The following is a 12,779-nucleotide window of genomic DNA, read 5'->3' on the forward strand; positions in this document are numbered from 1 at the left end:
ACCACTTGCTGAGAATGCCAATCGCCACAGCTTCTGCATGGGCAATGACAGGGCAGTCACCCTCCATGGGGACTCAGGTGGCCAGAGGCCCACCCCCGCAAGCCCGGGCGGTCCACTCACCCTCGGTCTCCCTCCAGAGTGCTCTGGATCTCCTTCAGGACCCCTGGGGAACAGAGGCCTGGTGAGGCCAGCAGGGCTGGGCCGGACACAGCCCTTCTCCCCCTTTTACTGATGGGGTGCTGGGTGGGTCTGCCCCGCTCAGGGAGATGGCCGTCAGTTCCAGCCTGGCCTTCCAAACCTCCCCCCAGAACACCCCTCCTGCCAGGCCCTCCACTCCCGCCCCGACTCACTCTCGTCATTGAGCAGAGCGTGCTCCATCACGGGGCCCGGCCTCCTCTCTGGAAGGCAGAGGCCAGGTCAGGCGAGCCCTGGGCCCTCTGCCCCAGCCCCTCCTGATTGGGGTGGGGGTGCCAAAGCCCGGAGCTCAGGACTGTTAGGGATGCTCTTTCTATGCCCAGCCCGACCACCACACATTACCTGCTCACCTGGGGTCCCCTTCCCTCCTTCCATCCCCAAGTCCGGGCCCGGGTTGGCCCGGGTGTGCTCATAATGCCTCTGCCCCAACATTCCTCTGGCTCCACAGAGGCCTGTCTTACCCTCTCCATCACTCTGGCTCCCTGAGTTCCTGTGGGGGGAGAGATAGTAAGGATCAGGGACCACTAGGCTCCCTGTTCTGGGTCCTATGAAGAATGAGGTCAATCGGCTAGGCCTGCACTGAGCAGGAGGCTCCTGGAGTTGGGCCCAGCCCGTCCTAAACGGCAGCTCACACGGGGGAGAGGGTCACGCCAAGAGGGACAAAGCCAGAGCCGGGAGGGGAGGCTGCGCTCGCAGTGGCGGGGATTCTGGCCGGCTCCCACAGCGGGCCTCAGAGACGAGGCCGAGGGGCTGGGGCGAAGGCCCACCTGGCCCGGCGCAAGGCCTTCTCAGGGCCTGCTCCGTTGCGTGGGCGGCCGTGGTTCTTGGTTTCTGCGGAGTCCACCACACACCGGGGCTCCACCAGCCATTTGGTGGAGAGAGAGAAACGCTCAAACTCTGAGGGTGAAATCAGGTAGAAACCTGGGGAGCGGAGAAGCCTAGTGGGTGAGGCCAGTCAGGTCTCCCTACAATGGGGCGTCCACCTAAGGGAGCTGAGGCCAGAGTCTCCCTTGAAGTGACCCACCCGAAGTGCCTGGCCGTGGCCACGACAGCCCCGGCCGCCCCTCCCAGCAGCGCCCGGCAGTGCATTGGGAGCCCCACGCCCAGTCCCGTCTGCAGAGGGCCCGGATGCGCCGCCACCTGCACACCTTGGCCGTATTTGGTGAAGACGCAGGAGGCGATGCCGCTGACGTCCTCCCGGCGGATGCAGCTGTACCGCACCTGGGGCTTGAGCAGGGGCAGCGAGACAACCTGGATGTCGCCTAGGTTGGTGAGGACAGCCAGGTGGTGCTCCCCGTAGTCCTCGGCTCGACAGCTGCCAAAGTGGGCCACGCTGACCCGCCGTACCCGCGAGCCCTCCAGAGCGGTCAGCTTCAGCTTCAGCTTGGCACTCACCTTGGGCAGCGTGAACACCTGGGGGCACAGGGCAGCAGTCACGCTGTACCCCGGTTTGCAGTACTTTAACCAGCCAAGCAAGACTCCTCACTTCCCAGCAAAGCCTGCCCGACCTCGGAGCGCCCTCAGCACTTGGACCTGTAGTAACTGCACTCAGACCAGAAGGACGCCAGGACCACTTATTTCCATGTCTACATTTTCTGTCCCTCCCACAGACACGTCCTGCTTCAGTGTCCCCACCACTGAGCCTGGGTGGGCCCGGGGACTCCACGCCGAGGCCCCTCTCCTTTCCTGTTCCTCTGCAGCCACTCGCACGCCAACAGCAAATACGAGTTTAAGTGAGCCCTAGCTATTGTCGTTTGTGCCCTGGATGTCCCAAGGATTCCTGGGACCCCGCCTCCCACCATGTGGCACCTTGAATTGCTCCTCCGACACAACGAGCAGCTGGTGGCTTCCCTGCATGTCTGGGCTCTTTGACAGGTCATGTGCGACTTCCAGGGGCTCGGGGAGGGGCACGTTGTGTCCGTCCAGCACCAGGATGCCCACCACGGGTGCTCGGTGCATCAGCTGGATCTCCTTGGCTACAGGGAAGGAGGCAGGCGGTGGGGCTGGTGGGCGGCTGAAGCGCGAGGCTGGGGAGACCACCCAGCCCCCAGCCTAGGCAGGCGAGCACCCTCTGCTCTCCTCATGCCCAGCACTCACCCTGCTCTGCCCGCACCGGTTCATCCATTCTCCGTTCGGCAGGGGGCACACGCAAGGCAAAGGCATAGACGGTACCCCCGTTGGTGCCAGCCCACAATGAGGGGCAGTGGCGGGAGCCTGCCAGGAGGCAAAGGTTTATATCTAACCCCTGGCTCTGGAGGTCAAGTGGAGCCAGGTGACATAGGCTTACATCTTGGTCTTGCCCCTCACCACCTGTGAGACTCCAAGGTCAAGTTGGCAAACTCTAAAAGCCTCAGTTCTCTCTTTTGGAAGCGGAGCTGCTGTGGGCCCTGCCTGCTTCTGGCATGCAGACGGGGAAGAAGGCAGGGAAGGCTCTCTGACAACCAAGGTCCCCGAACACAGGTGGCCCTGAACCTGCGTTCAGGGCTGAGGACAGCTCAGCTCTCATGATACAACAACAGCTTCTATCCAACTCTTGCCCTGGCAGGAGGACGGCAGGGGACAAATGGCCAGAGAAGCTTCTATAGGGCCCACGGTGCATCAGCAGACACGTGGCATGTCCCAACCCTCTCAACCATTCTAGGAGGAAGACAGTCCCCCATTTTACAGGGGGAGAAACTGAGGCCCAGAAAGATTAAGTGACACATCCAAAGTCACGCTTCTAGAGGGTGGTGGAACCCGGATATGAAAAAGCCAGGACATACTGACTTGGAGGCCCAGGCAGGAGAGGGAAAGAGACAGGCAGAGGCTCCGATCCCCGCCTCGGCTCACAAGGGGAAATCCCTCTCAGGCTCCCATGAGCCAGGCAGGCAGCAGCCTCCACCATGCCCTCACGCCGGGGGGTGCTTGCCTGGCCCCCGCCCCCACCTCAGGCTGGCCACTCACTGTCCCTCAGGTAAGTGTCAGCGAAGTAGAGGGTGCGGACGAAGCCGGTGAAGGAGTCCTCTGCCGAACGGGCCTCGATCTTGCGCTGCACGGGAGCCAGCTCCATGTTCTGCAGGCCTGTCCGCTCGGCCCGGGCGCGCCCCTCCTGCACCTGCGGCGGGTCGGGCTGGCCTGAGGGTGGGCTCCGGCCTCCCCTCCCTGAGGCATCTACTGTTCAACACTCTACCTTCTGGGGGAGACTGGCCACAGCCCGCGCCACGCCCTGCCTCGTAACATTTACTGAGGACTCGACCCTAGGTGTTAAAATTACTTTTACAGCCGGGGAAGCTGAAGCACAGAGAAGCAGCGTGGCGTATCTGAGCCACACAGCTGGCGGTGGCGGGCAGTGGGGCAGGAGGTGAATCTACGTGGAGCGCCCAGAGTCTGTGCTCGTCACCAGAGCAGGGAGGGAGGGAGGGAGGGAGGGAGGAAGGAAGGGAAGGAGGGAGGGGTAGTTCGGCCGCTGCTGCCGCCCCCAGCTCTGCTTGGGCTCATGGCTGGCCTCGCTCGCCTCACCTCTCCCGGGGGGCCTGCTGGCCGCTGCTTCCGGCTGGACACCCGGCTACGACGTATCCGACGGAAGGACTGGCGCAGGGACTTCTTTAGGGACTTCACGCGGGACAACGGGCCTTCCAAGGCTAGCTGGTCGTTGGGATGCAGTGTGCACCTACGGGAACATCGGGCTGTCGGCACTGCTGGGACCCGAGGGTCCTTGCCAGGCACCAATCCCAGACCCAAGCCCTGGCCACCCGGGGCAGACTGCTCACTTGACAAAGACCTGCCGCCGCTGCTGGTGGTCAAAGAGGCCAAAGCCATGGCTGGTGCCGAAGGCCACCAGCCGCCACTCCGAGTGCAGAGCTAAGGACGTGACCACAGCCGGGGGCTGGCACTGCACCAACACGAAGGGCTGGAAGCCGGGCTCGAAGCGCACAGGCCCCGGGCGGGCACACAGACGCTCGTGCCCCTTCCAGCGGTAACCCTCCTGGTCCTGCAGCAGGTCGGCCTCCGCCTGCTCCACGGCGTGCTCCGCCTCCTCGTCATTCAGCTCCAGCACCAGGACCTGCGTGGGGCGGCAGATGGGCTGAGCCAACTCCAGCACCCAGGGACACACCCCGCAGGGACTCTGATGGTGGGCACAGCAAAGGACCTGGGGCCCATGCGAAGGCTCAGGGCCCGAGCAGGGCCAGAAAGCTTCTGCCCAGCCCCTGGCCCTTAATTCTGGTTTCTGGAGGAGAGATAACCTTCCCAAGGCCTCGCTCTAATGGAATTAGGGGGGCAGCCGCTATCCACTGAGAAAAGAGTGAGCATCAGGGCAGCTGATGCTCTTGGTGACAACACTGATGGGCACTCAGGGGGTTGGTTCCTGTCCCTATGCCCCCACTCCTGAGAAGGAAGCTCATGTAGACACTACCCAAAGTCACTTGATGATGCCCCGCTCTGCCCTCTACCCCTAGCCCAGCCTGCTACCTGCCCTGCTGTGCCTGCCACAGCCAAGTAGCCACTGTATTTGCAGAGGAAAATCTTCTGGATGCCCAGCCGGGGATCGTCGCTGTAGGGGTCGAAGGAGCCCACCTGACGTGAGAGAGGGGGCCCACGAGTGGCCATGAGCACTGGGCCCGGCCCGGCCCCGCCCTCCCTGGTTCCCAGGCTCCTGGCCTCACCTTGCGGAGTGGGGGCCACTCGTCCTCGCCCTGGGCATTGAGGTTCTCGTTGGGGTCTGTGTCGGTGACGAACACCTGGACCGTGCTGAGTTTGTAGAGCAGCCGCAAGCAGACGCCCGAGGCGTCCCAGAACCGCACTGTACCGTCCTCGTGCCTGTGGGCAGAGCCCGCCTGTGGCTGTGAGGATGCCGGGCCAGCGGCGCCTGCGGGTTCTGCTCCCACCCTGTACATCCTGCTATGCAGGAGGAGAGTACCGTCCAAGTCAGTCACCTACCCCGTGAGCAGCAGGTCCCTCTGGGGCGGGGCTGGGGCCAGGCTGGTGCCACCATCAATGGGCCACTCCTAAAAAATGAGAACGAGAAGTCCATGAGACAGCCTGACCCTGAGGTGGGGCTGGGGCTGGGGCTGGGGCTGCACCTACCATGGTGGAGGAGTGTGTGTTCTGCCGGCTGCCGGCAGCGATGATCCTCTCCCACAGCTTCAGAGGGATGTTGGAGACGTGGTGGGAGCAGGTGATAGCGGAACAGTGCAGGGAGGCCAGGTAGGGAGGCTGCACTGGGGGCCAGCCGGCCGTCTGCAGGTCAATCACCACCAGCTCCTCCTCGGCCAGCACCACCAGGGCGTAGGGGTCATCGAAGGCTGGGGGGACAGGCCAAGGGTCAGGGGCTGCAGGAGCTAGTAAGAAGCCGTTTGCCCCAGCCCTGTGGAATCCAATGCTCTAGCTTTAGAGCCAGGGAACTGCATTTTAAAAACCACCTCCAAAAAGAAAAAACACCTGATCATATCATTAGATGCAGAAAAGGTATCTGACAAAACCCAACACCTATTTATGATAAAAACTCTCACTAAACTACGAATAGACGGGAACTTCCCTATCTTGATAAAGAACATCTATGAAAAGCTGCAGCTAACATCATACTTAATGGTGAGAAACTCAAAGCTTTCTCACTAAGGTCAGGAACAAGACAAGGATGTCCCTTCTCATGGCCCCTTTTCAAGTGTTAGCTCATGCAATAAGACAGGAAAAAGAAATACAAGGTATGCAGACTGGGATGGAAGAAACCAAACTGTCTCTGTTCACAGATGACACGATCACCTATACAGAAAATCCAAAATAAATCAACGCGAAAACTGGACCCCACTTCCAGTATCCTGCTGTCAGGTGTGAGGATGTAAGTCGCAGAGAATGAAGGAAAGGCTGGTTTGGAGTCTCCCTCCAAATGGCCTCATGGTGGCGAAGGTGGGAGAACACGGCCCAGGATGCCCTGAGCAGGCCCGCCCCGCTCACCTGGAGGCCTTGGACCTGTCAGGTCAGAGTCACGCACAGAGGGGGCCCGCCCTCCTCAAATCTCCAGCCAGGCCTCCTTTCCAAGTTTCGACACCAGCCCTTTCTGGTCTTGCCTGTCACCCAATTTATGAGGCTGACTCAGAGTTCTGCTGTTCCAGCCAAGCTCCCGGAGGCTGGCTCAGAGCTGGCTCCACACTGTGTCCCCTGTCCCACTCCCTGAGGGCTTCACCATGTCCAAGCCAGGACCCCCTTTCCTAAGGCGGGTGGGTGTCACACTCAACAGTAGAGGTCTGCTCGCTTTGCACCAAACCCCACCTGAGCCAGGGGAGGCCAAAGAGAGTGTGGTGTGGGCAGGAGGTGTGGCCAGCAAGGATGGAACCACAGACTGGCAGAAAGTGGGAGAAAGGGACTGATTGTGGCTGTTGGCCTCAGTGGCATTAAGGAGGGGTGTAGTGGGGACTCAGGGAGGGGCAGGTTTGGGAAGGCCCATGCAGGCCCCTCCTCTTCATTCACAGACAGGCCGGCATCCCTATACCTCCCAGTGGCTAAGCTTCCGCACCCCTCCCGAAGCTCGCCTACCCGCTGCAGGGTCCGCCTCGGTGAGGACAGCAAAGTCGATGACCCGGGAGGTGAAGTCGAAGGCTGTCTGCTGGCCATTGTGGATCACTGAGATGCAGTGGCGGTCCCCATAGCTGGCTCGAGGCATGCCACCCTGGAAGATGGTGAAGGGCAACCTGGCAGGCACGGAAGAGCAGGGGTGGGCTGGGGTTCGTGACATGACCTCGGGCATCCACAGGCTGAGATGGCAGCCTGGGCTTCCCCATGCTTGGCCTCTGTGCAGGGGCTGGGCAGAGAGGCTGGTCTCCCTCCCCAGGATGGGGTGGGGCAGACCCCCATCTCTTCCTGACTATGATAGCCCAGGAGAATTTGGGGGTGAGGAGGGGGCACGTGGGCTGTGGGTTCGGAGTCTCCACAGCCACTCCTGCTTCAACCAGTGTCCCCCCTTTCTGCTCCTGCATCAAGTCTTCCTATGTGACTGTGCGAAGAAACAGGTCTGCTGCTAAAACAGTCAAAACCTGCTAATCTGAATCACGTGTCTGGAAGGATGGAAGGGAAAGACTGGGAGTTGGGAGTCGGCCATGAGCGGTATAAAAGGCCCTCTCCCGTCCCTGGAATTCGAAGCCTTGCCACAGGTCCCAAAGGCGCTCAGCAGGCACCTTCCCCGCCACCCTCCGCAGAGGCCTGACAAGCCTTTCCAGACCTCCAGGAAGGCTCTGGAAAGGGCGAAGGACAGAGCACTGGTACCTACCCCTGCCTGGTGGTCAACCAGAAGATTTTGGTAATGGCTTTGCAAGGAAAGGGACCTACAAGGAAAGGAATTAGCTGGAGCACGTCCGCTTTCCCGCAGAGGCACACGGGCCTGCAGGGCGCCAGCTTCCCGCGCCACGCTCACGCAGGAGACCTGTGCCCAGGAGTCCTGTCTGAGCAGTTCCCCGAGAAAGCCACAGTGGGCAGCAGAAAACCCGCTGTGTGGCTTTGGACAAAGTCTTCCTGCTCTGGGCCCCGGGTCTTGCTTCTGAGTTGGGCGCCTACAACGTGAACGCAGAGAAGACCGACTGGGAACAGAGAGGACATTGCTGTGCACTCAGAAAGGCAGTCACGGGTGACAGGGTGGGGCCGGGCCCCCGCCAGGCAGACGGCGCACTGACCGTAAGGCTCGCAGCTACGCGAGGGCTCCCGCTGCTGGGCGTCGGCGGACACGGGCCACTGGCAGTAGCTGCCGTCGGAGTGGCAGCTGACAATCAGGCGGCCGTCTCGCTGCCAGCAGACGTTCTCCAGTTGCTTCGAGGGAGGAAAAGGAGAGAGCCCCGTCTGGGATGAGGGCGGTGGTCCCACGGCCTGCGCCCCACGCCTTGGCGCCGGGGCCGTGTGTGACACGTGGGGTCAGGGAGAGCCCTGTGGTGGCCGCCGCCGTCCCAGGCACCGCCTACCTGGCTGCTGAGGAAATGGCAGAGCACGCGGCCGCCCCGCAGGTCCCAGACGACGATGAGGCCCCGGCTGTAGCCGATAAGGACCTGGTTGGGGTCTCGAGGGTGTTCCTGCAGAGCCTCCACCATCTCGAACACCCGCCGCTGGCGGGCCTCCTCCGGCAACCTGGGCGAGGGGAGCGCCGTGAGCCCGCGCCGACGTCCACCCACAGGCCGCGGCCCACCGCGCGGCTGCACGCGGCGCTTCACGTGGCCGTGGGCTCGGAACGTGGCGGCAGGGAGAGCGCGCGAGGACACATCGCCAAGGGGAGAGGGAGGTAACGCGTGGGACAGGACAGCGGTACGTGTAAACCGCACGAGGGCGCGTGCTCGGGTGGCACGACTCTGAGCAGAAGCAAGGGAGTGATGTCCAGAAAGGTCGATGTGGTTGGCGGTCACCTCCTGGGGAGGGAGGGAGGGAGGGAGCTGGGACTGGGAAGGACACGTGGGGGTGGGGGTGGGCCGCCTGTCGTTCTTTCCCTGGCGGTGGCTGCAGGGTTGCTCCCCTTACGAGAATCATGAAACTGTACGTTCGTATTCGGTGCAGGGGACCGCCCTCCAGACTGTTCCTTCACAAGCATCTCTGCACCCCAGCCTCCTCCCTGCCCCTCAGAACTGCAGAACACTCAACCCCTCACCTCCCCTGCTGACCCAGACTGATCTGACTCTCCCTATTGCAGACACCACCACCAAGGAGCAAAGCTTCCCAAATGATCGGCAGACACCTGCAGGGTTGTGGCTGTCAAGGACATTTGGCCATAAGCCTGTGTGCAAATGGAGACCGAGCAGACTCCGAAGCACACACATCAGCAGGGGCTGCCCCAATGGGTTTGGGGCCCATGTGACCCACCGCAGGGCCCCTGGGGTTTTGAAATACATGGTATCAGTGCAAAGAATACTAGGCCAAGAGTTGGTGACACGACACGATCATTCTGAGCCTCGTCTTCCTTATCTTTAAATGAGGTGCCAAGCTGTCCAGAAGACTCCTTTCAGCGCTATGATGCTAACATACTGTGGGGTGAGAGTCTCAATGTGGGGGAAAGGTGGGAGCTGCGTCTTTCCTCCCATTTGCACAGACTTCCCAGGAGAGACACTGTAAGCTACTGGGACCAAAGGGAGAAGGCCATGCCCAACTCAAGGGGGACAGGTCCCGAACAGCAACAGGGTCTGCGGGCTCACCGCTGCAGCACGGCGTCTGAGCTGATGGTCCGGTCCTCCAGCGTGCGGAAGGCCGGTACCTGCACCACAAACACGTTGCCACTCTCGGTGCCCAGGTAGAGCAGCTCGCGGGAGGAGTGTGGCAGGACCACGGTGATCTGTGTGGCACTGGGGGCGGCCCTGCGGATGGCAACGGCTGCCCGTGAGCTGGCTGCTGGCCAGGCAGGGCCAGGCCTGGGCAGAGCTGGCCTCTGAGACCCTTTAATGCAGTCCAGAGTCTCGGGCTGGGACAAACGTATTGATTACATCCCGCCAGGGCAGGAGACGGGAGGCAGAGAGCTTGTGCTAGGAGACAGAACCCCCTTGGGGCCTCCTGCACGGACACTATGAGTGGACAGAGGGAGGCAGGCCGGCCAAAGGCCCACGCACTGCACCCAGAGCACCTGTGGGTGGAGATGTGTTGGCTCAAATACCTGCCCAGACTGCCAAGGGCTCCACAGGACCTTCAAAAGGTGACCGCACCCAGGGGTTGGGTGCACAGGTCGGGCTGGCTGGGGGAGCAAGGGGACTGCATCCTCACCCTGGGGGGCCACGCAGCGTGAAACTCTCTTCTTCCTGCAGCTCTGACACCCCGCCTTTGACCTTCAGGCTCCACAGGTGCAGGCTGTTGTCATCCAGCAGGGTGATCAGCTGGCACTAGGGAGGGAATGGGGCAGGAAGGGGCCATTTGACTGAGCCCCAGAACCAAAAGGCCCCCGGCTACTCTTAGGGTGGCCTGTGAACCACAGCGGGGAAAAAGAGGTGGTCCCAGGTCCTCCCATCAGCACCAAACCCAGGGTCACCAAACGCCTGCCTCTCCGTACACCTGGAGAGGCCCCTCACCTGGCCAGGCAGGAAGTAGATCTGCACGACAGCGTTGTTCTCCCGATGCAGCCCCATGAACTCCACGCCTGGGGCACCATAACTAGGAGTAACAGGCTCAGGAAAAGCTCCAGAAGGCAGGACACCACCCCTCACGTGCCTGAGTGCCGGGACCTCTGTGCCCCAGCGGCAAGGGGCATAAACTCCCAGTGGCAGAAAGCTCGCCCTTTCCCCAGACAGCAGGACTGGGGCTTGGGGTGAGTAAGAGACAGAGTGGCCTTGGCCAGTGGCCTGACCGAGGGTGGAAACAGCCAACCAGGTAGAACTCTCCCATCCAGGCAGGTGGAGACGACTCTGTAGAAGGGTGAAACCTTGGCAGTTCCTAGGCTGCTCACCACCACGCCCACCCCACTCTGAAACCTGAGCTGCTACAGACCCATCAGCTACCACTTGGTGGCACTCCGTGAGAAAACGCGGGGCACCCCTGCGGGCCCACCCCCAGCGGCCCTGGCCATGAGCCTTGGGGGTGGGGGGGTTGGTAACCAGGATATGGCCATGGCCTGGCAATGATTAACCAGCTGAGGGAGGGCTGAGCTGGCCCTGGGCCCTGGGACTCTGCCCTCCTGTGTTTACACCACCTCCTGCTGCCCAGCCCAGCCCACTGGTGGCACCCTTGGCCTCTCTGCCTATGCAGCGGAGGGAGTTACAGCTTTGCTGGAGGGGCCAGTGGGTTCTCCATGGGTGGTGCCCCATCCCCCCCCTCCCCGTCCCCCTAATTCCCCTGGCTTACCCTGGGGCTCGGGTCAGATAGGGCAGGAGTGCTCCAAGCCCTGGAGCCCAGCCCAAGCCAGTCTGGCCAGGCAGTGACCCTCCATCCTGGAAACTGTGGGCTTGCCACTGAAAAGGCCTAGAGCCCCCGTCAGCCCAGAACCCCATGCTCTGGATATAAGACGACCGAACTGGACAATGTCCGGCCTCAGGCCAGGGAAGGGCTGTCGTCGCCAACCAGGAGTACCCTCTCCTCTCTGGTGTGCACGGGGTGGAGTTGAATCTGGACGAGCGGCTCCCTAGCCCGGCTCCACTCACCCACAGCCGCTGCTGTCTCTGGTTTGGACATAACCCTGGGGCCAGTCAACTGACTCCTACTAGGAAGGTTTCAAAAAAAACTAAAACACTTTCTTGGCCCACCACCTGCCTCCACTTACTGCATTCACGTCTGACTCCTGAGGCTATTTGGGACATCCCGGGAACAAGAAGGGTCACCTGCAACGTTTTTTTTTCCCTAGAGGGTGGGAGCTACGAGAACGGGAAGGATACAGCTTGACGGCTCCAGAGCGGGTGCCAATGGCCAGGATGCGCAGACAGGGGCTGTAGCCGAGGGCGCTGGGCTGGTGTGGGAAGCCGTGCTCCACCGTCTGCAATGAGAACCACGCCGGCCTACAGACACATCCCCTCCATTCCCCCAGCCGGGGGGCCAGTGCTGGACGAAGAAGCCACACATCCCCTCCATTCCCCCAGCCGGGGGGCCAGTGCTGGACGAAGAAGCCACAGCACAGAGCCACTGCCAGCAGGAAGGAGGATTTTAGTCCCGTTCAGCCTCCTACCCAGACGCCCAAGTGTGGAGACAATCCCAGACCCGTCTGGGTCCCGCCCTTGGTCCACTGCTGACCCTGTCCTTGGCCGCCTGGCCATCCACTCGCTCCCCAGGAACTATGACTCGGTTCCTCCACCACATGTACTGTGAGTAACTGACTTGGCCCTCCTGCGGGGCTGCAGGAAGCTTTGGGGGGCTGGCACAGTGAAGGCACCTCATTGCTCTGTAGGCCTGGTTGCACTGCAGCCCTGGGCTGGCCCCTGGGGTCCAATGGAACCCGCAGCAGCTCTGGACCATCCGGGGTCCTCCAGCTGTGAACATCTGTTCTCCCCAGGGCCCTCTCTATCACTGGGAGTCCTCCTCCATCTTCCCAGAGCGCCCGTTTCTAGAGTCTTGTTGCAGACATGTTTTTGTTCATTTCTTATTACAGAAGTAATAACACTTTGAACAGTAAAGGAGTTTGGGAAAAAACTGCCCATACTCCTACAACTAGAAGTAACCCTTGCTGTCGTCTTGGCATGTGTCTGTCTTTCCTGTGCCTCTGGGTGTTTGTGTGTGTTTAGACTTAAAACACGGAGACCTGTGATCATGCCACATGGTTACACATACACTGTATGGTTCTCTAGCCTGTTTCCGACCCATAGCCAGACCAGGTTGTTAAAAGCACTGTGACAACTCAAATGGCCAAAGAGCACTTGCACGGAGATGCCCTAACTCACCAGGCATTTGCTGTTGAACATTTCCTTTGTTTCTAGAGGTTTTGCAGTCGCCGTTTGCACTGAGGGACACTCTTGGACTCCTACCTTTGCCTGCAACTGAGTATTTTTTTTGGTGGACGTTCCAGGGATGGAATTACAGATTAGAAAGATATTAACAGATTTAGACTGACAAACCGTCTTCGGGAAGGTTTTCGGTTGTTTCTTAATCACCTAACCCTACCCCTCACCTCCCACTTCAGGGGATACTGAACCCGCAGAACTAGCTTAAAGCAGGAAAAGGAGGCCAACCAGCTG

At 61.0% G+C, this 12,779-nt stretch overlaps 1 protein-coding gene across 9 annotated transcripts in view; it reads right to left on the minus strand.

Moving 5' to 3' along the window:
* Positions 1–12,779, minus strand: part of LLGL2 (LLGL scribble cell polarity complex component 2) — a 31,603-nt gene that overhangs the window by 597 nt on the left and 18,227 nt on the right. For 4 of the 9 annotated variants that reach the window (XM_039859568.1, XM_039859567.1, XM_039859569.1 and 1 more), the window contains 23 exons: positions 11,490–11,587; positions 10,194–10,275; positions 9,892–10,007; positions 9,333–9,491; positions 8,118–8,280; positions 7,836–7,968; positions 7,436–7,490; positions 6,706–6,860; positions 5,260–5,477; positions 5,113–5,180; positions 4,839–4,992; positions 4,645–4,749; positions 3,945–4,237; positions 3,694–3,844; positions 3,139–3,289; positions 2,293–2,409; positions 2,005–2,171; positions 1,344–1,608; positions 963–1,116; positions 657–685; positions 351–398; positions 121–163; positions 2–33 (listed from right to left, as the gene is read on the minus strand). In XM_039859568.1, the coding sequence (XP_039715502.1) occupies positions 2–33; positions 121–163; positions 351–398; positions 657–685; positions 963–1,116; positions 1,344–1,608; positions 2,005–2,171; positions 2,293–2,409; positions 3,139–3,289; positions 3,694–3,844; positions 3,945–4,237; positions 4,645–4,749; positions 4,839–4,992; positions 5,113–5,180; positions 5,260–5,477; positions 6,706–6,860; positions 7,436–7,490; positions 7,836–7,968; positions 8,118–8,280; positions 9,333–9,491; positions 9,892–10,007; positions 10,194–10,275; positions 11,490–11,587 (2,956 nt within the window). The remainder of the gene's footprint in view (position 1; positions 34–120; positions 164–350; positions 399–656; positions 686–962; positions 1,117–1,343; positions 1,609–2,004; positions 2,172–2,292; positions 2,410–3,138; positions 3,290–3,693; positions 3,845–3,944; positions 4,238–4,644; positions 4,750–4,838; positions 4,993–5,112; positions 5,181–5,259; positions 5,478–6,705; positions 6,861–7,435; positions 7,491–7,835; positions 7,969–8,117; positions 8,281–9,332; positions 9,492–9,891; positions 10,008–10,193; positions 10,276–11,489; positions 11,588–12,779) is intronic. The other 5 variants (XR_005652139.1, XM_039859572.1, XM_039859571.1 and 2 more) reach the window with 5 other exon arrangements.

Source organism: Pteropus medius, unplaced genomic scaffold (genome assembly GCF_902729225.1).
Source record: "Pteropus medius unplaced genomic scaffold, Ma_sr-lr_union100, whole genome shotgun sequence".
In the NCBI taxonomy this organism is placed as follows: Eukaryota; Metazoa; Chordata; class Mammalia; order Chiroptera; family Pteropodidae; genus Pteropus; species Pteropus medius.